Here is a 21077-nt window from a genome sequence, read left to right as displayed (position 1 = left end):
AGATCCAGCGTTTAATCGATAATAAAAGCAAACCGATCCATTTTTTGTGTGGAGCCAAAATAAAATATCGACTTTGGCATGGTTCATCATAAGCGTGTCCAGCTTGGAGTAGGCAATGGAACATTGTTGCCGGCTGCATCCTAATGGCACATTTAAACCAACACTGCTTTAATGAGTGCAAATTGACACATCTAATTGGTCTTCCAAGATAAACAAACTCCTGATTAGTGCATCAATTAGCCGTTAATGAAGCCCTTGATTTTGGATGACTGCCCAATGTCATTGCTGATAAAGGAAAATGACAGATCAAGACTTCATAGTGAGGAAACATGTCTGTACAAAGGTCGAGCCAGCGAGCGCTCAAACATTCTGTGTGTGTGTGTATCAATCTAGTTTCACAATTATTACTTTGTACAGTCATGTTTTCTTTCTGATACTGCTTTCATGTCATTGTCGATGCTTCTCAGGAAGAGACAGAACATACTTGCGGAAAATGTCAAAAACAAGTTTCGACTTTGAAAAAGTCCTTTGTGGTGAGTCAATAGAATCCAAAGCCTGGCATCAAAAGAATGCGGCTTTCAAACTAGCACGAAGACTCTCAAAAAGCCGCCCGCACGTGACACATCACTATCAACGTCCATCCCAAAATCTGGGCGTGTGCTTTGCCAACACTCCGCCATGCACCCGCCTCTTCGCATTCGAGCAACTCATGCACATTCCTTGATGACTAATGAGACATATGAGACGTGCCTGTTTACAATGCAACAGCAGAGCTTGACACTCTATATTTGACTGAAAACAGACAATTTCTTCTTCATCAGCTAAAAATGATTGATCCAAATGCTTCATTGTTGATGTTAATCATTAAATAGAAGATGGAATGCAAAATTTTCATTTGGAGCCTTTCTAAAAAAAAGAGAATTTAAAACAAACAGGATGTGCCCAACTTTCTGAGCCAAAGGCTGACAAATACCGAATGAATCACCGTTAATTGTTGTTGAGAACTTTTGATGAGAGGCGCACTGCATGCAAAGTCACTCCTCCATAATTGTCCTCATTGGCTTCTCCAGTTACGCTTTGAAAAAGCCTGCACTGATGCAAGATGGAGTCATCATTTGAATACAAAAATGCTAAATGGGCATCACCTTGAAAGCGACTGATGTAAAAATATGCTGTACATTTATGACGCAATCTAACTTTCAATGATCCATTCTGGGATATTTGTGTCATTTCAATTTCTAAACGCCGTGCTAAAATATGAGAAAAGTTAAAACCCGGCCTTGGTGTCCATGTGTGTGCATGTGTGTGTGTGTGTGTACCACAGAGCAACAAAGCCATGTCCCCAGCAACCACTTTGCGCAAGGCGAGTCGACCCTGAAAGGTCACGCCAACGCAATATGTATCCATGGCGACCGCTTCCAGCTGGCACTTCAAGGTAGGTACCATTCATTTCTGGAAGCATTTTATAACAAATATGCAAGTTGGGTGGGAACGGAATTAGTTCGATGAGCGACAGGTTGTTTAAACGGAGACCACCACTGTGATCTCAGAGCTCAGCGGCCATCTTGGCATCACAATATTTCTAACGGTAAAAGGTAAAAAAATAAATCATAATACACGGTGCTTTTTTTTTTTTTTGTATTACCAATAATACCAAAATAAATGCCAGTAAATTCCCCTTTACCTCGTGGATTTATTACCTTATCCCGTCGTGCCTTGCATAAATGCAAGCTTTCATGTAAGCGAGTGAGTCAACTTGTTAAATCGAACATCTGTGCAAACAACAGCTGGCTTAAACAATGAAAGAAAGACGAGTGCACCGCCCGAGTGGCTCATTTAGGTAAGAAGATGACCTAATAACCTGATGACTAAATGTTTATTTGCACACGTGGAGTGACATGTCTATAGATGCTTGATGTTTGCGCCATAGATAACATTTGTCACTCCTCTCAAAGGTTATCTGCTCCTTTCAAGTCAAACCAAGCATCCGAATGTATGTCTGTGAATTGATGACAATTTCTTCCTAGAAAAGAGATGGAAATATATATGTCGTCATTGGCTACAGCTAACCAACTGTTTTTATATGGATATAAAAGTTTCCACTGACCTTCCATCAGGCGTTTTCAAAGGCTGAGTAGTTTTAATGCTACTTTAGTTTACTTTTGTTTTACTGTGTTTATAACAGTTAAGAATGTTAACATTGCCAATAGTTGGTAAATGTTGGCACCTAACAAACTGGAAATGTGTTTGAATCTTACTCCAACCATTCAAGTACTCCAAGTACATTTATAGATTCTTTACATTCTTTCTTCTTTCTTCTTTTCTCTGTGTTTGTGCCGAGCCATTTGGACAACAATTTTGATAACTTTTTCTGTCACATAAACTGACTTTAGTTTTTGTGCCCAGTGGGTCACGATTGACTGCACGCACGCACGCACACGGTAATTAGAAGTGAATGTATTGTTGATATCAAACACGTTAGGATTTTTGGATAGTGAGCCGCCAATATGCAGAAGCGATTTACAGTAATCCCTCCTACTTCGCGGCTTCAACTATCGCGGCTTCGCTATATCGCGGGTTTTCAAAAATGCGGAAATGAATTATTTTATCGCAGAAATTTCATCATTTCACGAGGTTTCGCGGCCACTTGAGTTTCTTCATTTTCCTTTAATAATGATAGCTTACGTTTAAAAGTGAAATGAATAAATTAAAGAGTCAGTACAGTATACTTTATCGTCACATGTGACTTCAGGGCGTTCTCGCTGTTGTATATTTTGGACTAACTCATGTTCCGTAGTGGGAAAACCCCGGATGTGGGAGGGGGAGCTTCGGGGACGTTCAGTGTCGCGATGTACGGCCAGTGAACTGACTGTGATGAAAGGAATAAAGCAGTACCCATCACGTCGTTGTCCGAACCATGCTTGCTACATCAGAACCTGGAAAATAGTAAAGATATAACACTCTCCACCGGCGGTGGCCTTCATCTGGACATAGCAATACACTGTTAGTCTCGTCGCTAAGGCATGAATGCGGAGCGCACAGTCCATTGATATGAAAGTCCCCTAGCAGCGAGCTGGTTGATGTCAGCGATAAAAATAGAATATCTTCCAAGAATAGCTCAAAAAAATCTAGTTTCTATTTCGCGGAAATTCCCATTTCGCGGTTGGGTCTGGAACGTAACCCCCGCGAAGTAGGAGGGATCACTGTATTTTCATTTCTCCATGTCCTGTAGAGTGCACCATATTAGGAGCTGTTTATATATTGCCCATCGGGTAAGTTACACAACTAATGAAAAGCAGTTTGATTTATTTCACCACAAAAATGCAGTGTTTGCAACCAACTTAATGCTAAATTGAGCAATTCAAAGATGCAGATGGGACAACTGGATTTATTTATGAATGTTTGTGAGGCTAATGTTCTGTTAAGAAAAAAAAAAAAAAAAACTCATTGGCTGCTAATGGATCGTATTTCTCTGACAGCCATTAAATCCAAAGGTCAACATGGTCGCTTGATTTTCCTTTTTTAAAGGTTAGCGACGTGTTTTTGTTCTTCAGGCGATGCAGTAGATAGATCTGCTAGATAAAAAAAGCAACACGTGCAGAGTTCCACTTTTTTTTTTTTTTTTTTTTATTGTGCAATTTGGTGAAAGTTACAATTCGCACTTCTGCTTCCATTTCTTGGCTGTTTGCCCCCATGAACACAATCTGGAAAGTGAAACAACAGAAGAATCATTTGTGTGTTTCCAGGAAAACTTGATTACTCAGGCCACCTTTTCGATGTTTCCTAAGCCTATTGTCCAAACTCAGCGGTTCCTACCTCTCAGGAAGAACTGGACCAAAGGCCATGCCCTGCCTCAGCAGTTGTACCTTTAAAAAGAAATCCTTCCTTCCTTCCTTTTTTTTGTCTTTCCCTCGAGGAAGACATTCTTCATGCTGTGCTTTTGTTTTTCCTTCTAATTTCTAGGTGTCTTTTAAGAATAAGTGGGAGGACTTTTAAGTGGTTATGCAAGACAAGTCAATTTAGTCTTTTATAAAGGCCCAAAAGCTTTCGTGCATTGCCTGTACTTTTCCTCATTTGTCTTTTTATTTCTCCTGCAGACACCTGCTGAACCAGGCGGCTCATCTCTGGACGTGGCCATCGTGTTAGCTATAAAACGGGTCAATAATATTGATCAAATTGACTGTTGTCTTGATGATCCACATCTAAGGAGCGAGTGAACGAGGCTTTTCATTTTTCAATGTAGTAGAAGAGATTTATTTCAACCCTGGGGTGGGTTAGAGTATGTCTTCCATTCATTTCTGCCCAATTGAATTTGGGCTGATTGTGTAGTATGTGTGTTAGCGGTTTCTCTTCTGAGCATCAAAGCAGACAAAACAGTCGAAGCTCGTCTCGAGGGAGCATGTGGTATTACTCTTGAACACGCCAACTTATTGGTAAATAAGATCATCCGCCATCGGCCACAAAGAGAAAAACTCACCGTGTTCCCAGGGATGTTTTGAGAACAGCGCGGCTTTCTCGGGCCCTGGGGAGCTCTGGGCTCGTCTCCGGCTACGCTTACCTTTTTAATGAGACATCTGCATGCACGGCGTAGACTCTCTGCAGCTTCTAATCAAATCACTCGCATGGAGAGCCACATCGGACAAGCCAACCCAATCTGCGACCACCCCTGTAACCTTCCGGCCCCATCTCAAGCTGCTTCTTCTTCCACCTATCCTCAAATCGCCTCTTGTAGACGCAACCTGATCTGCGCGTGCAGGATTCTGAACTTCCACCTTCCAAACTCGGAATATCCGCCATCGTCTTATCGTTCTGTTTGATTAGCAAATGAAACCGCGACGATTCGGTCTCGGTTTTATCTGTAATGAGTGTTTACTATTAGGATGAGATGGAGGCTTCAAGTCTCCAGAGTCTGACTGCACTTTGACCACAGGCTGCTTTACAGTTGCCTGCGGGGAGGTTAAGACGTTTTGATAGATAAGGAATTGGTGTTCTGTGGGTAGTTTAATGACATCCATTCAAGAGGTTGTGTTTTACCGCACGGTGCACGTGTCAGGTTTTATTTGGGCACTTTTCCTATGATGTGGGCATTAATGGATGGATGGCTTATTTAAAGACATGACTTAGAGTTGCAGTTGGGGCCTTGTGCGATTGAGTTTGGACTTTCAAGCAAGTGTCAAAGCTGGGACTTTCATCTGACATTGAACTGGTGATTAGAAAGAAGAAAAAAAAAGTAGCCCAATAAAATGACAGCACTTAATGTGTTTCTGTTTTATATTCGGGGAGACTAAGACTTAGATCCTGTCATGCTGCATGTCATGGACAAAATAGGCTAAATAAACTTTCTCAGTGCGCACATCCACGCACAAAAAGCAAAAAGCTCCAGACTGAAGCAAACCTTTGACAACGAGCTCCATTCTAAAATACCGAGCGCGTGTTTTACAGTGAGAAACGAAGAGCGTGGACACGTTTTGACAGATTCCTCAGCAGAGCTTTGCAGCTTCTTTTTTTTCTGCCCTCACCGGGAAGTGTCAAACTTGCTGCTCACGCACGTCAAGTCACCACAGCAACAAGGAGCTAAGGCAGATAAAAGAAAAGTTTTCATCATTGGCTTTCATTGAGACTTATTTCATAATCGCTGTCCCTGTTGTGAATTGACGCAGGTGAGCAGCATATGAACGCGCTGTTTTAATACTCGGGGTGGATGCGCTTCCGGTTTTTGCTTTTACTCTGGTACGGTAGGAGCAGAAGTGGTTTTTTTCGCGTTTCCAGTATTGACGCGTCTCGATTGTGTCCGCCCTGCCTACCCCGGACTTGGCTGCAGAATGCGGCCGCTCTCCACAGTCGCTCGCGCTTATATAACGTGAACGTGCGTGTCAAGCTCGGCGGTCACTTTACACGGGCTGACACTTTTCCACTTTTGGAGGATCTGTCGGAACGTACCTGTGGATTTTTTTTCCATGCCTCCACCTCATGCTTCTTAAACGGAGAAAAGTGGTGCGAGGTTTTTAAGCTTCGGATCTCCCCCCCTCGACCTTGTTTACTTTAGTTCAAATAGTTGGTACCAAGCAGGGAATATTTACTCGTGACTTGAGAACGAGCGGGGTTTTTTTATTCTTCCTTTTTTCCATCTTTATTATTATTATTTTTTTGTGCGTTTCCCTGGCAGGATTGTGTTTTATTTCACGGCTGCCTCACTCCGACTTTGCGTTGTTTCTCACTGAGTTTTGACAGGACATGACCTAAAACGGAGGTTTGCATCCCTCTCCAAACAGCAGGTAAGCAAGTCCACATCTGTCTAAAGAAAAAAAAAAAAAATGATGTCACCTTGTAACGTTGACAGCGTTGCTTCGAGCCCTTGGTTTAAAAAGCAATAGAGTGCTTGAAGGCGTGAGATGGGTGCAGTGGGGCCAGGCAGCCAACAGGTTGCACTAATGTTGCATAACAATGCAATGCAATGCAATGCAATGTAAGCGTGGAAAACCCAACATTTCCCATTGAAACATTCCCATCTGTGACGTACTTCTGCAAAATGCATTGCAACAGAGAGAGTAAAGATAAAACAGCCATTGATGAGATAAAAAAAAAAAAAAAAGCCTTTCCAGATTTAAGCGTTAAATGCGCCATGCAGAGCAACGGTCTTTTGATTGGACGCTGTTGCTCATTGAGTCTGCAGCTCGGGTCCTAACCTGAAAAGAAGAGCTCAGAGCATATTGGTATGACTCCAGTCGCTTTTTTTTTTTTTTACACTGGCTCCCAGTGAGTTGCATTATAGATTTTCAAATTCTGGTCTTTAAATCTCAAAATGCACCAATGGACAAGTTCAAGTCTTGAATTAAATTTTAGGATGTGCTAGAAAGCCCATGCAAGATTCAATCCCCTAACCTCAGGCTGGGTTGCAAATGTGCTTAACAGCAGACAACTGTGATATCCTAATGTGATCCATCGATCAATTTTCCAAATCACATGTCCTCATTCGGTTCGGGTGGGCTGGCGGGACACCTTGAACCGGTCAGCAGCCAAATACTGTAGACACGAGCTGGACTGGGACGTTTGCGGTTGAGTACAGTTATCGCATGAGCCAAAGTTGTCTTTTTGTCCGTCAGTCATTATTTCATTTTGAAATCAGCTCAGATGAGTGCGTGCTATTTGCGATGCTGCCATGTTGTTCCGGCGTGGGCGTAAAGGGCAGGAAATGGCCTCTTTGTTGCTATTGAGATTTTTTCAATGCGAGGCACTTGTGTAGTCAGAGTCCCTGCATATGCAGCTAGTGCTTGTTTGAACAAGACCTGAAATACATTTGAAATGTTCTTTTATATTCACATTTTGAATCGTCAGGGCAACACAGTGGCCCTGCAGTTCTGTGGTTTGACTAAATATTGTAGATATTTGATTTTTTTTCTCCAAATAATTGAATCCATTGGATGCTGATCACACGAACAATCTCTTCTCCCTCTCTTTCTGTATCTCCATCTATGCCGTGTCAAGATAGCTAAATGGATCAGGGCGTCTTCAAGTGTAACAGTAACGGAGACGACTGCCTGACTTTCGCGGAGTTGGGAAGCGGAGAATGCAGAGGGGCAGCTGACGCCACTGGTTCCCTGCTCGGCACGCTCCACTCAACCGCCCCCAACGGGGGAGGAACCAAAGACCGAGCGGAGCCCGCCGGAAGCTTCTTCGACTCCCACCAGCAGCGTCAATCCCTGTTCGAAGGCACAAATGGCCAGAAAATGATCAGACTCGAAAAAGGGCAGCAGGATGTCGGTGCCTTTACCATGGAGGACGAATTGGCGTTGCTGAGCCAGAATACTGGAGATCTGGACGCCTCCACATCTATCATCAAGACCCCCATCTTGGGAAACCTCCCTCTGCCTGACCTTTTCCCCGCTCACATCAAACAGGAAGGAGACTTCTCCCTGGATAAAGAATTGGGATCTTATGGCGGACTTCCCTCCGCAACTTCCTGCAATTTGACAGGCGGCAGTCACCTTATGGAAGACAGCGAGCTTTGGAAAGACCTGGACCTTCCGGGATCTCTGCCAGAGATCAGCGACTTTGAGTTGGATTCCGAAGTCGCTCACTTAGATAACGTCCTATACGACGGCGGAAGACCTATCGGAGGCTTGCCCAAAGCCACCCAAGTGCCCAATGACGGGAACTGTCACAACGGCGGCGGCCAGCAGCATCACGCCATGCTCCACCATCCTCACCAGCAGCTTCACCTTCTGCCGCACCAGCTTCACCAGCAGCATCAGCAACCGCCGTCCCTTCTCTCAAGTGTGGTCATCAAGGAAGAGAAGGATCCCGGCCACTCTTTCGCCCACATTCGTACTCCCGGTGTGGTCAAGCAGGAGAAGCAAGAGCCTCTGTACTGCCAGCCGCAGTGTCTCCAGGGAGGCATGAGTTCGGCCCATTTAGGAGCCCCGATGTCCTCGTCAATGAGCGTGGATGCGGCTGGCTACCCCTGCAGAACCTCCAACATGGCCCCACAACAGCACAAGCCCTTTGGCATGCACCCAAACCTGCCGCCATTGGGGGAGAGCTGGATGCGAGCCGACAGGTACGCAGAGGCCCCCGGGATTCAAAGGGCCAACAATGGGCTCTCCAACACCGCCATGTTGGCGTCGTACCCGCTCAGCTTCTCTAGGTAGGTGACATTTTACACTTATTTATACTCATCTGCTTTTGTCATCTGAGCTTTGTTCATCTTGATTGACGAGGTGCAGAGGTCCACCAGGATGACATATGACATTTAGATGATTATGCAATGAGATCAGGATCAGGCTCTGATCTCGCATACGAAATGGATACAATTTGGCAAGATATGTTAAAGGTGGTCTGCCAGGTTTTGCTAATAAATTGCTAATAGCTCAATCTGGATCAGATATTAATATTGTGATCCTACATTTAACAGAGCTATAAATATAAAAAAAATATTCGCTGTGATGACATTTGAATCGACAGTGTACACAAATCCTGGATCAGCTCTGGATTAAATTTGATTTCCATCGTAGGTCATATTAATTGGCTAAAATGAGTAATACATGTATTTGAACACACTCATTTGGGTTTTATAACTTATAAGGATCGGTTCTGGATCAAATGTGGTTCAATGAGAGGTTAGGAATGAGATAGATACGGTTCACTTTGGTGAAACCTCAAGCGGCGTGCTGCTGAAGTCAATTTGAGAGCCGTCTATCTAATCACTTGACTTCCCCGTAGGAAAGCCTGAGTGTGCATTTGAGAAAGTGAAAGCGGTCGGCGCCTTTAGCCGCTTTGGCCTCTTCCGCTTTGACTCTTAGCACAATGTGGCTTCAACACACGCTGCTCAGCTTCTCGTGCTATTTTTGTTATCGTTTCGTTTTTTTTTTGTTTACCCTTTGACGTGTCGACAAAGTAACCCTGACATGCGTTGAGTCAAAAGTTTCCAACCCGCCAATAAATCATCACGCTTGTAACATATGCCTTTGGCAATGTTGAGCAATCTATTCTGTCTCCCTTTTTTTTTCTTTTATTATTTACACAAAACAAACATGAAAATTATGTTGTCACATTCTTCGTTTGACTTAATGTTGCTTATGGCGCCACCAATGGGGTCAGAAAATTCTCCGAAGTCACTTTTATCAGTTAAAATGGCAGTTCTGACTATAGATCCTCTCTGATTGCATCCATGTAGTTTGCGTTCTGACATACAGAAGTGACTAATTCATGATTTTTAATGACTGACTTCATCAGAAAAATTGATTACAATTGGTTTTTTTTTGGGGGGTTGTTTTTTGCTTGCAACCAATTAATACTATTCGCATTGACTTATTCAATCAAATTTGTTGTGAGGGTGTGGTTTTTAACCACTAGTAGTTTTTTTTTATTTTTTTAAAGTTTCGGTTGCAGTCACGCCACACGTGTCACCTCAGAGGAAGTGGCCGGTCGGTGCAATTCCAGCGTCCTGTGGGAAAGTGCTTGGCTCCTCTGTGCGACCTGATAACTGCGTGCAAGTTAAAAGAGTCAAATTTATTTGGCACTTTCATGATCTGGAATGTAACGCTGAAGGTCAGCTGCTTTGAGGTCCACGTGGGGACCAATTGATGTCATATCGCAAAGTTGCCTTTGCAAAGGAGTGGAAAGATGAGCGGAGGGCTCCTGCTTTTCTACGCTGCCGTTGGACATTTCCCGGCCGCGTTTTGCGCTCGGACATCTCCTATTTTTAATCTCCCTGTCTCAAACAAGTGAGGGATTGTTGCATGTGTGACTTTCAAGTGTGAGGTCAACAAGTTTGTCAGCTTGAAATCAGTTGGATTTACAGCCTTGAGCTATAGATGTGATAGTAGCGGGTGTGTACGCGTGTGTCTGACTGACACGTGTCCTATGGTATGAGAGCAGATCCCTATACAGCCTGGACTGGTCGCCACGATTGACACCTACAGCAAGAACAATTTGAAGAACTGATTCAGAAAGTGTGCTGTGGAAAAGAGTCACTGAATTCAATGTGCAAACATTATATATGTTTTTTAAATCCAGTTCAGTTGTACTTAACTTTTAAGTTGAATACATTTGCCTTTATTATTGTAGATCAATCTGTTTTGAAATGTTTGATTTTCCTTTCAAACTTATCTGAGTGCAGTTTTTTTTTATTTTCTTATATTGAAGCACAGTGTGAATGTTTATAATGTGCTTATTGCCCTTTTTTGGTCTGACTGCAACTAGTGCGTTTTTATGCGTCTCACTTGGTCAATGTTGAAAAAGAAAAATCTCTCTCCCAAACGCGTGATGAATAAAGTGACAAAATCAATTATTTGTTACATAAGGGTGCACATATATTCTCATCAGGTTTTATGTGGTTGTCAATAAAAAGCTGCTTTGCAGGGCTTTTCTTTAAATCAACATTGACAGAAGCATTTTAATGTTCAAAGTCCTCATTCTGGTTTTTGCTGTTTTACTTGGAAGTACTAGAGTCTCTCCACATTTGTTAAAAACTCTGACTTTGTATTTGGTGGATGCGCTCCGGACGTAGGTTATGTGCAAGTGCAGCGCAAAATGTTTCATTTGTCGTTGACATGCATGTTTTAATAAAAAAAAAAAAAGCCTGACGCTGATAATCGACAAAATGCCAAATATAGGCCCAGCTAATCGATAATCGGTCCATCGCTCCAAATGCATCCATCTTAGTAATAAAGTTCATGCACATCCCGGAGGTGGGCGTAATTGGCCCTCATCCCAATTAGCTGTCTGACCTTTTCTACCGTTTGTGTCCGTTAATAATTCCTATTTGAATTTTGACCGCTGAGGTGAATGTTAACAGAGTGCAAGTGTTTGTATTGGCTATATGAAGTAGAAAAGTCAGCGTCGACCTCATCCCTTTGACATCATTTGCTCGAAGTCGGCGTGCGTGGTCACGGGAAGCCGCGCCATAGCTGAGGGCCTTGCGTTGCGACTCGGTTAATATTTAAACCCGGCCAAGGTTGAATGTTTAAGAGATTGCTCAGTCCTGCACGTTATGTAACCGCGACAAGCTATGACAGCCGCTTTAAAGTAATGGGGGGGGGGGACTTGCCTCATATCCCGTTGGTCAACACAAGGCTAATGAGATTCAGTGCGGGCTGTGGCTTTGTGAAGCTTCCAGGTGACCTACTTTTCCTTCTGGGTCGACTGTACTAAAACTGACAATTCAAGTTGATAAGCAATCCGTTAGACTATCAGTCACTATAGTGTATGCGAGGCATCTGGTTTGTGCTCTTAAAACTTGTCTGGAATCTTTAGGGAGCCCTTCAGAGTTATTTGTTCTGGATACAACAAAAGCAGCACTACTACCAGCTGGAAAAAGTTAATATTTGTCTAGTATCTATTTGATGCCTTCAAATGCTGGAAGATGGGAGTTGATTGTTGGTGTCGTTACGTAAATGTGTTTTTTTTTGTTTGCTTTCATATGATTTGCTGGCAATCTGGCATCAACATAGCAACATTACTCACCTCAGTGTCGAAACTTCAGAACATTCCCAGACAGCAGCGAGAACATTTCATTTGATTTGACTTGAGAATTGAACAATCGTAAATGAAATGATTAGATAATGTGCAAGTAATAAAGACAAATGGTCTTGAATGTCTCTATTTATTTTGATGGAATCTTATGACATTTAATACGTGGTGACATCCGTTTTCTTTCTGTGACTGACCTTGCATTGATTCAAGGCTAAATCTTTTAATCTGCCACTTTGTTGACCCACTTTTCAATCTGTCATGCGGTCATTCTCTAAAATAGCAAGCTCCCGTGTCTGGGCCTAGACTATTCTCATCATGGCTACCGCCAAGGCTAGGCTACTATTTTTAAACACACTCAATCTTGCGATACAAATATTTCAGTCGTCAGTTCTGGCTGGTTCATCTGTGCCACTGACAGAAATTTCGGATCATTTTAATACATCTTAAGAGTATTTTAGTTTTGACTTTTTTTATGTTTAATATATTGCACCACAAGTACAAGATTTTAATTTTTTTACATTTTACGCAGAATGAAACCCGAGAACATACTTGCAGGTTAAAAATAATTAGCAATCAGTCACTTTTACTGTCTGTGACTTTGTGTTAAACTTGCTGAACAGGTTCACCCATTTCCAATGATAATTAACCCGGCCGACAGTTCAGCTCCTCCACATATTTGACAGTTGAGCCTGTGTCACTTAACGTGATGAGAAGGATGATAAAGTGAAACAAGGTCGGTGTGACTGGCACACACTCTGAAGTGGGACACAGGCAAAGCCTTGCAATTCGGAAAGAAACTATGCCGGTGTTAATATAGGAACATTATTTTTTCCTCGCTCATTTGAAAGAAAGGATTTTGTCCTCTCCCAATGGCGCTTGTATTTGAAGGCATGCCCTTTTTTTTTAATCACTATTAAAAGCATCTGTCCTGAAAGAAACCATTTATTATTGACTTTGTCATGCCATAGGGTTGAGAAAAAAAAATTGCTGCCAGAATTAATAGAAGCTTGTTTGTCTTGAAGAAAATAATAAAATAAATAATACTAGAGATTTGCTCTGGTTACCTCGCGATTTGACCAACTTTACAAATCGATGTTTTGTGAAATATGAAAAGAGAAAGTAATCAAGCCACAGAGTGGCCTGCTTGCATTATTAAGGATATAAGGACCTTGAAAAAGATCATCAAATATTAAATCCCAATTGCAAAATTGAGGGGAAAAAAAAAAGACCGTTTTAGAATTATTCAGCTCTCGTCTTGAATCGTTGGAATGCTTTCATATATACAGCATGTGAAAATATTGTTAGCGGTTACGATACATGCCTAATTGAGAATTGACATTCTTGTTGCCGAGAATGTCTCTGATCTGTGTTTTTCCACATCCTTTGCCTCGGGCTAATGTCAGGCATATTCACAGATGAGACTTATTGGAATAATGGGAATAATGCACTTTTCAAGGCTCAAGTGTTACTTAACAACCGTGATGAATTCATGTTCCTTTTTTCCTATGTCATCCAAAAAAAAAAAAAAAAAAAAAAGCTTATTAGGGTAATAAAATTCTATATTTTTAATTGTCACGATCAGAGTGCCATTCATTTAACTATATCTTGATTATGACGTTTCAGTATAGTTTTGCCAGTATCCAAAACCACAATATGTAATGATATATTCAAGTCAATAGCGCTCAGCGTCATAAAAGTTCCACTTTCTTGTCCTTTTTTTTTTTATTTCATAATGAATGCCATTAGATTGTGAAGCCGTGTGTTTGTTGAGGTCAATAAAACTAGATCAGTGATAACAATAAAATGTAAAATGTGCATTCTATTCAAGATAAGGTTTCAGAGTAACTAGGCCACAATTCAGTCAGACCAAAGTCTGTGTCTATATTTGCCCACGTCATTTATGATTACTGCAATAAAAGTCTCTGTCTGAACCTACTGTACTTTTCCATCACCCACATCTTGGTCTTTTTTTTTTTTTTAATTAAGTATTTTTTTCCTCTGTGTTGTCATTTGACATCTTGTGCAAGGGTCACCTTTGTTTATGTTCTCTTTTTTTCTGACTCACTGGTTATTGTATTACCACAGCAGACCAATAAAAAAAAAGCTAAAAAAAATCCACGACTACCTTACCAGCCCTCTCTTTTGCCATTGACCTGACTTTCTGTACAGTATGACATTTCTTTGTTGTCTTAAGCTTACTCATTTGTTTGAAGGTTTATAATTACCATAACATTGGTGCTAATTTCCTGGAGCCAGGCTTTCGCATTATAATATCAGTACTGGGAAATTCACTGACAAAAGAAATTCCCTAAAATCATGCTACTGACCAATGTTACACTAAATTATGTCGACATACTGCTTCACCACACGTGAAATATGAATAGAATAATTCTAATAATAATAAGAGCCATCTATGAGTCACTTTCAAATGTGGATTTTGTTGTTTTATGTCTCACATGACTAACGTCACACTGGCTCATCTGCCGCACACTCATAGCAACAAGATCTCAACTAACTGGCGCAGTATCGTTCTGACTCGCTGCTTCTAATGTTTGATCTTCCTCTTGGCCGCTGCGCGCTCGTTTTAATGAATTACAGCAAGCACTCGACCGTTTCTCGGCTGAACTCTTTCCCTTCTTCCTTCTCCTCGCACTCAAACAACTAACCTGTTCATTTTAGCCCGCATTGTTATTAAGCAAAGAAAAAAAAAAATCATTTAGAAAGAAACAAAAGCAATTTGCCTGAGAAAAGGAAGTGCATGTGTCATGATTGTCAATCAGCACAAACGGTGATTCATCGACATACATAGCCATTCAAATGTGGAAGATAATTGTCAAGACTACTATTCAATCACGCTCTAATATTGTACCCATTTTGTTTTGAGCAGCATGGTTTAAATAAAAAAAATAAAATAAAAAATACCAGTGCTACTTATCAGAAATGATCGCTATACGTCGAGACTAATCTGTGTGTCCCAAAAATCTCAATGCAGCTCCGCTTACCTATTGACTTTGACCTGTGGTGCATTTCGACATGATTTATTTCTTTTAAAAAGCCATGATTTGAAAGTGGCTCTGGATTTTCACCTAGCTACCTGATCAGTTGATGGCTGCAAATGCGCCGTGTGTGCGTGCGCGGGTTATTATGTAAATTATGTTATATAACAGCCAGACAAAATTGCTGAAACCAAAGTCCCCGTCTATTCTTGAATTAGACTGGCTCAACCTGCAGATCCAGAAGTTTCCCATATTCCCTTACTTACAGCGAGGTGGATATCAGCAGCAACATAAATAACAGCGCGAGAGTGTGACAAGCTCGCTTAGTCACGTTGTTCCCTCGGCGCCGTTGCTATGGAGCTGAACTCCAAGGTCAGTTATATTCACCATTTCCAGAAAGGGTGATGCAATCAGAAATGAAGTGAGCATCATACCATTTGAGATGGGAGAGTGACAGATCGCATCTGCGGCAGTCAATCACGTGCCCGTGATGGTACTTTCATATTTGGAAACATGAAAAGACCTTAAGAGCCAACAAAAGATGTTTTCATTTCTCTTTTATATATGTTGACTGAACATGGAAGAGTCATCAAGATCAATTCAGCAATAGTGGCACCTATTTGGATGCTGGACAATATCAACCTACCGTACGAGAAGTAACAGTTGGACATGCAATGGCACGTTTAAATTTAATTTATTCCGTTATTAAGCATGGAATGGAAAGGTTAAAAAAACAACAACAACAATTGATCATTTTTGTCGTTTTCTCCTCATTGTTCCTCACAAGATCACTTGCTTGGCCTTGTTTATGGACTGGTCGACCAAAGAAAGTAAAGTCGGGAAGATTAACTCGTATAGCACAATCTCCCTCTCTCTCTGGCGTAACCTCGTTGCTTTATGATGAAATTATTGTTGAACTTTCAGGAGGCGAAAACGATGATAATTGTTTTGTTTACCTCCGTCCGATGTTTTTCTGCGATGACGCCAAGGATAATTTACCCCCGACATGAATCTAAATAAGCTATGCTTGTTGTTTTCCCTCTAAAAATAAGAATGAAACTGGCACACTGGATCACATCTGGTCAGACATATTTTCAACATTTGTATTTTCTACCATTTCCTTTTGTGAGTCATTTCTCCTCGAGAAGTGAATTGATGTACCTCAAGCCGCCGGACAAGATAAGAGACTGTGAATAGAGACGTTTTTGCTGAGAGTTAATGATTGTTTTTTTTACATTTTATCACGTGTGTGTGTGTGTGTGTGTGGGGGGGGGGGGGTTAGGGTTACCCAAAATGAGCCAGTTCTGCTTTGTTCTTCAACACTACCGCATGTTAAATGAAGCCTTGTCACATCACTGATTGTCCATTAAAAAGCGTCTCATGCCTGCACGTTTTCTTCTTTGGTGGATCACGTTGCACAGCTTCTGAATAAATTAAATGTTGTTTGACTGTTTGTTTTGTTTTCATGCACTTGGACTTTGACTGGCAAGAAGAAAAAAAAAGAACTCACACAGCACGTTTGGTTTTCAGCCCGTGTCGACATGATTTTGCTTCCTGGTTTTTGGGCCCGAGCCATCACATGACCCTGATTTGATTTGGCACCATTTTATTTTTGTTTGGTTTTAAATTGAACTAAATAATTGGCGGTTTGAAAAGGGCTCTAATCAAATGTTCTTAAACTATCCTGAGAGATTCTGTCCAATTTCCACTAAATTTGAGCCACAGCCTTGATGATTGCAGACAATTTGAGTCTTATCCTGAGCCCTTGCAAGACATCAACTGACAGCAAAAAAAAATATTTTTCTCCTTTTCTATACATTGTTAGAAGAGTGCCCTAATGTGATGAGTTGCGAGTGTGCTTTGTGTTAATTTATGTACAGTCGGTAATGGTGGGAGGATGTTAATGCCGTTGTCCATTAGTCAGCCGTCGCCAGCGCTCTTCTAATGCTGACGTTTGTTTCAATACTCCCACTCGCTTGTATACGGGTTTTGTTTTCCACCCTCACAGTCAGACACAAAAGTTTGGCACAGTCTCATTTCTACTGCTCTGCCCTACTTTCAGTATAAACTTGACAGGCTGCATGTGTCCATTATCACGTCCTGCAGCTTATACCGACCTTCAAACTTTTGATGGACCCCTGTCCTCACTTGCCGCTATGTTGCTCCCTTATAGTGCAATAAATACTGGCGCTCCTTTTCACTCCCTTTTTGTTTTGTGTGCATCACATGGTAGGTAGCCAGTTATGCATTTATATTAATTTGCTTCAAATAATAGTAGGCACGGTCATTGCTTAATATGGCTGTATGCTTTTAGAAAAAGATCAATGAAATAACAGAAAATGCAAAAATGAAAAATGCAACAGTAACAGCTTTTTTTATATTTATAATGCTTGAATTTTTCCACTTTTATTTGACGCCCCAAAAAACAGAACTGACATTTTGTATGTTGGTAATGTGTGAATGAGGTTGGTTGAGAGCGGTTGCTAAGTGAAAACTAAATGAAAGCTAATAACCGCGCGAGGGGAAATGGATGCTGTGCGCCTCAGGTCTTGGCCATCCGTCTGATTTAAAAGACACAATGTGTCAGCAGCAAATTGGATCTGCGGGGAGAAAGTGAAGCTTCCCTGCTACACATATGCACATACACACAATTTCAAGTGTTAGACCAAAAAAATAAAAAATTAACCTGCACTTACAGATATGTTTACAACAGTGGACCACACACATAATATGCATTTACATATACCCATATACCTGTATACATATATACATATACACTTATATGTGCATAATACATTTAGTTTACATGAAAACACACACACTGAATTAAATGAACTATGTACAGTATGTGATTCATAATGAAAATCATTGTCAAGCAACACAAATCTAACTGATGACAGATGCTTTTATTGAGTTAAAAAAAGCTCAAATTAAAGGGACTGACTTGTCTTTCTCCGTCATGTGATTCATTTTTCCTATTTCAAAAGCCGGCATGGGATTTAATCATGTGGCTTCAAGCTGGCCCAAAAAGTACCTGTCAAAGAATTTTGGTCTTCAGTCAAATGGCTTTAATATATTCCGACCTGCAAACTAGCTGTATTCATTTCTTAGCCCGCATCTTTGTTATGGGTTTCTTTCGGGTTATATGTAATTGCCGATCGCAGTGTCCTGTATATCCGATAATATTCTCAACATGAAGCTACAGGAAAACGGTATTGGTTATTCCCTCTGGGTGGTTCGCACTGAACACTGCATGTTTTTGTCCCACTCTTCACTTTCTTTCCCTGAATCCACCAAAAACATTTTTTGTTGTGCAGAATTTTTTTTGTTTTCCCCAGAGAGGCTTAGGATGTATATCTATGCACATGAGTAGTTTTTTTTTTTTTGGTCCAAGTGATTGAGAGGCCTCATCAGCACAAGCATACTGCCTGCTGCCTGGATTTAAGAATCTTTTTGATTGCCTGCCTGCTGAAAATTAATTTGAAAAGAGCCCCTGGTTGTGATGCTTCTTTGAGTGTCCTTGTTAAAGGTTTGATAAATAAAAAAAATTAACGTATTAGCTCGAATAAAAAAAGAAACATTTACCTGGCTGAAAAAGAAAAGCTGAATCACAGCGACTGTGAAAGGCACATGACGAATCAAGGACTTTTCTTTTTCTCCGCTATCAGGCCCACCACACTCCCAAACAGTAATCTGCCAAAAGCAACTGAACTAGTCAATGATGAACCAATTGTGACTATCGTGAGTATTGATCAGTAAGATAGTTAATATCCGAACATTTCATGTTTGTAGACTGGCATTTCAAATTCCACAAAAGCGTATGTGTTGTCGCCATGCTCGGCAAAGAGCTCCGGGGTTGTCATGGCACTCCGTCATTGGACGCTTCCCTGCTTCTTCCAAAGCCATTGAGATTCATTTGAACCAGCATTACCACATATTGCAACTTTAATGAGTCATGTTACAATAGACCCGTTACTCCGGGTGAGTGCTTCCGAATAATTCCGAAGGTGTCGCGTCACGGGAGGACAAAAAGACAAAAAGCTCCATGATGCGGAATAATCATCGGCGTGACAGCGTCGAGCGCTCGGATGAAAGGAACGAATGGGCCTCAGGGGGTCGGTTGGGGAGCGGTCGTAGAGCGTCTCGACGAGATTAGGGTATCATCATAAGATCACATGAAGGCCCTCTGAAACAAGGCGAGCTTTATCTCAGTGGCCTTCCACCCTCAACTCAACATTATATCTATACACAGACACACGCCAAGGAAACAAGCACGCCGAGTGTGCTTGTCTCCGGGTAGGTGAGTTGGATAATCCCATGAATCGCCTGACCTCCTCCATGCACGCCGCCGCCGATTGGCCGAGAGCCTATACACTAAAAAGTGTGGGAGGAGGGAGCGCTAATATTCTTATGTAACGATAGCAGATGGGATAAGCGAGGGTGGGTGGGAGCGCAGAGACTGTGGTGATACACAAAGAGGAAGTGAGAGGAGGCAAAGGAAGAAAAAGTGAAAAGAGTACAGTAAAACAGCCAAATGTGTTTTCGTGCAATTGCATATTGGATCCGAGGACCTCAGACACACAAACATACACTTTGTGTCGCAATGAAGCACATTGGCGAAAGAGCTCGTCGTGAATAGAGGAAATACGATGATTGCGTTCACTTCCTGTCATATATCCTGATCAGAACGCCATCCGTGCTTGTTATAAAGCCAATCAATTGCAATCATTAAGATCCATTGTATTTCCCCCCCGCCCCCGCATTCATTTTTGTCACCGGCATAACCAACTAATCAGTCGGCAACTAACGTACGCTGTCGACATCAGCTACATCTGATCCTTTGTTGCAAACAGCACTAAGAGATTAAAAAAAGATTCAAACACATTTGAGTCCCGAGCATATTTTTCACGAATGACGCTTTCGGGTGATCAAACTTGATATTGTTTGCTCAATTTTTACCATCCTGATTACGACGAGAGTGTTGTTTATTTGAGTTTGCCGCGCTGTCTGATTTCATCTAACATAGCTTTCATTCCAAAGGCCGAGCGCCCAATGTGGTCTTTGCACAGCCTCTCCATTGACGTGGAAAGAAAGTAAACAAGGTGCACTCTGCCAGCATGTACAATATATGTTTGTCAGGTGCTGTCAAATCCCCGTTGTGGACTTCAGTTTGCTTGGCTTAATTTGTGATATTGTCTCTCGGGTTTACAATATATATATTTTTCTTGGGTCTGTTTAGAAATGTATTAATATACTGTGAGGCATGGACCTTCCATGGATGACTTAAAAAAGGTCATTTATATCACGAGATACAGTAAATGAGTAATGGTCAGTCAGCGAGTGAGTACATTTTAGGAACACCCTGTATTTTATGTCCCTTTTAAAAGTCATGGTGAACTCTAGCCAATCCCTTCTAACTTCTTGCAGAGTATATTTTGGATTGGTCACCAGTCACCTATTACTACCACAGTGGTGGATGAGTCTGTGTTTGACCCCCGCAATGCAACATCGTGTTCCTGCTCGTATTCAAATTGTTTATACTGTAATGAAATGAATGGAAGATCCATATTCTGGTTAACTTGACATGCTTGCTCTTGCATCTGTGTTATGCAAGGGTCACACACACTCTTCATTCCAGACTCCAGGAATGAGTTTCCTGCTCACCACGGCCCTCCCCCATCATCTGTTTACACCATCTCCACAGCAGTTGTATATTGTCAGATTCCTGGCAAGAGAATCATCCTTTCCCTGTGTGCGCTAAGAGAGATCCAGCCAAGTTGGCCGCTAAATCAGCCACAGTTAACTTACTTAACTGGTCCTGCGCCAAGGTGCAACACTTAGACACTTTCTTTAGCCGCGGTCCGTTTCACATAAACCAGTGCCTTCCTTCCGAGTTCTGGCCAATGTCAGTTTCGGCCGGGCGCCCGTGTGAATATTTTTACATACTGTACATGAATAATGAAATAAGAGAGTCAGCGGGGACCAACTTGCTGGGTATGAAGTGTATCAGTAGCAAGGCCTGCATGTAAAAACATGTTCTGCATCATTATTAAGCTTCACAACGTACAGAACATTCCCATTAGAGTTATGAAAAAAAAAAAAATGGTG

General features: G+C 41.6%; 1 protein-coding gene across 2 annotated transcripts in view; it reads left to right on the top strand.

Annotated features, from left to right (window-relative positions):
* The first annotated feature begins 5774 nt into the window (after positions 1 to 5774).
* Positions 5775 to 21077, top strand: part of LOC147042924 (glucocorticoid receptor-like) — a 27201-nt gene continuing 11898 nt past the window's right edge. The window contains exons 1-2 of one of the 2 annotated variants that reach the window (XM_085936474.1): positions 5775 to 6275; positions 7490 to 8644. In XM_085936474.1, coding sequence (XP_085792600.1) covers positions 7494 to 8644 — 1151 coding nt within the window. In that variant the 5' untranslated portion in view covers positions 5775 to 6275; positions 7490 to 7493. Of the gene's footprint in view, positions 6276 to 7485; positions 8645 to 21077 lie in introns of both variants that reach the window. The other variant, XM_085936473.1, reaches the window with a different exon arrangement.

Source organism: Syngnathus leptorhynchus, chromosome 17 (assembly GCF_054491065.1).
Source record: "Syngnathus leptorhynchus isolate UIUO chromosome 17, UIUO_Slep, whole genome shotgun sequence".
Classification (NCBI taxonomy): Eukaryota; Metazoa; Chordata; class Actinopteri; order Syngnathiformes; family Syngnathidae; genus Syngnathus; species Syngnathus leptorhynchus.
The sequence above is the reverse complement of the archived record's forward strand: the minus strand, read 5'-3'. Positions and strand labels throughout refer to the sequence as shown.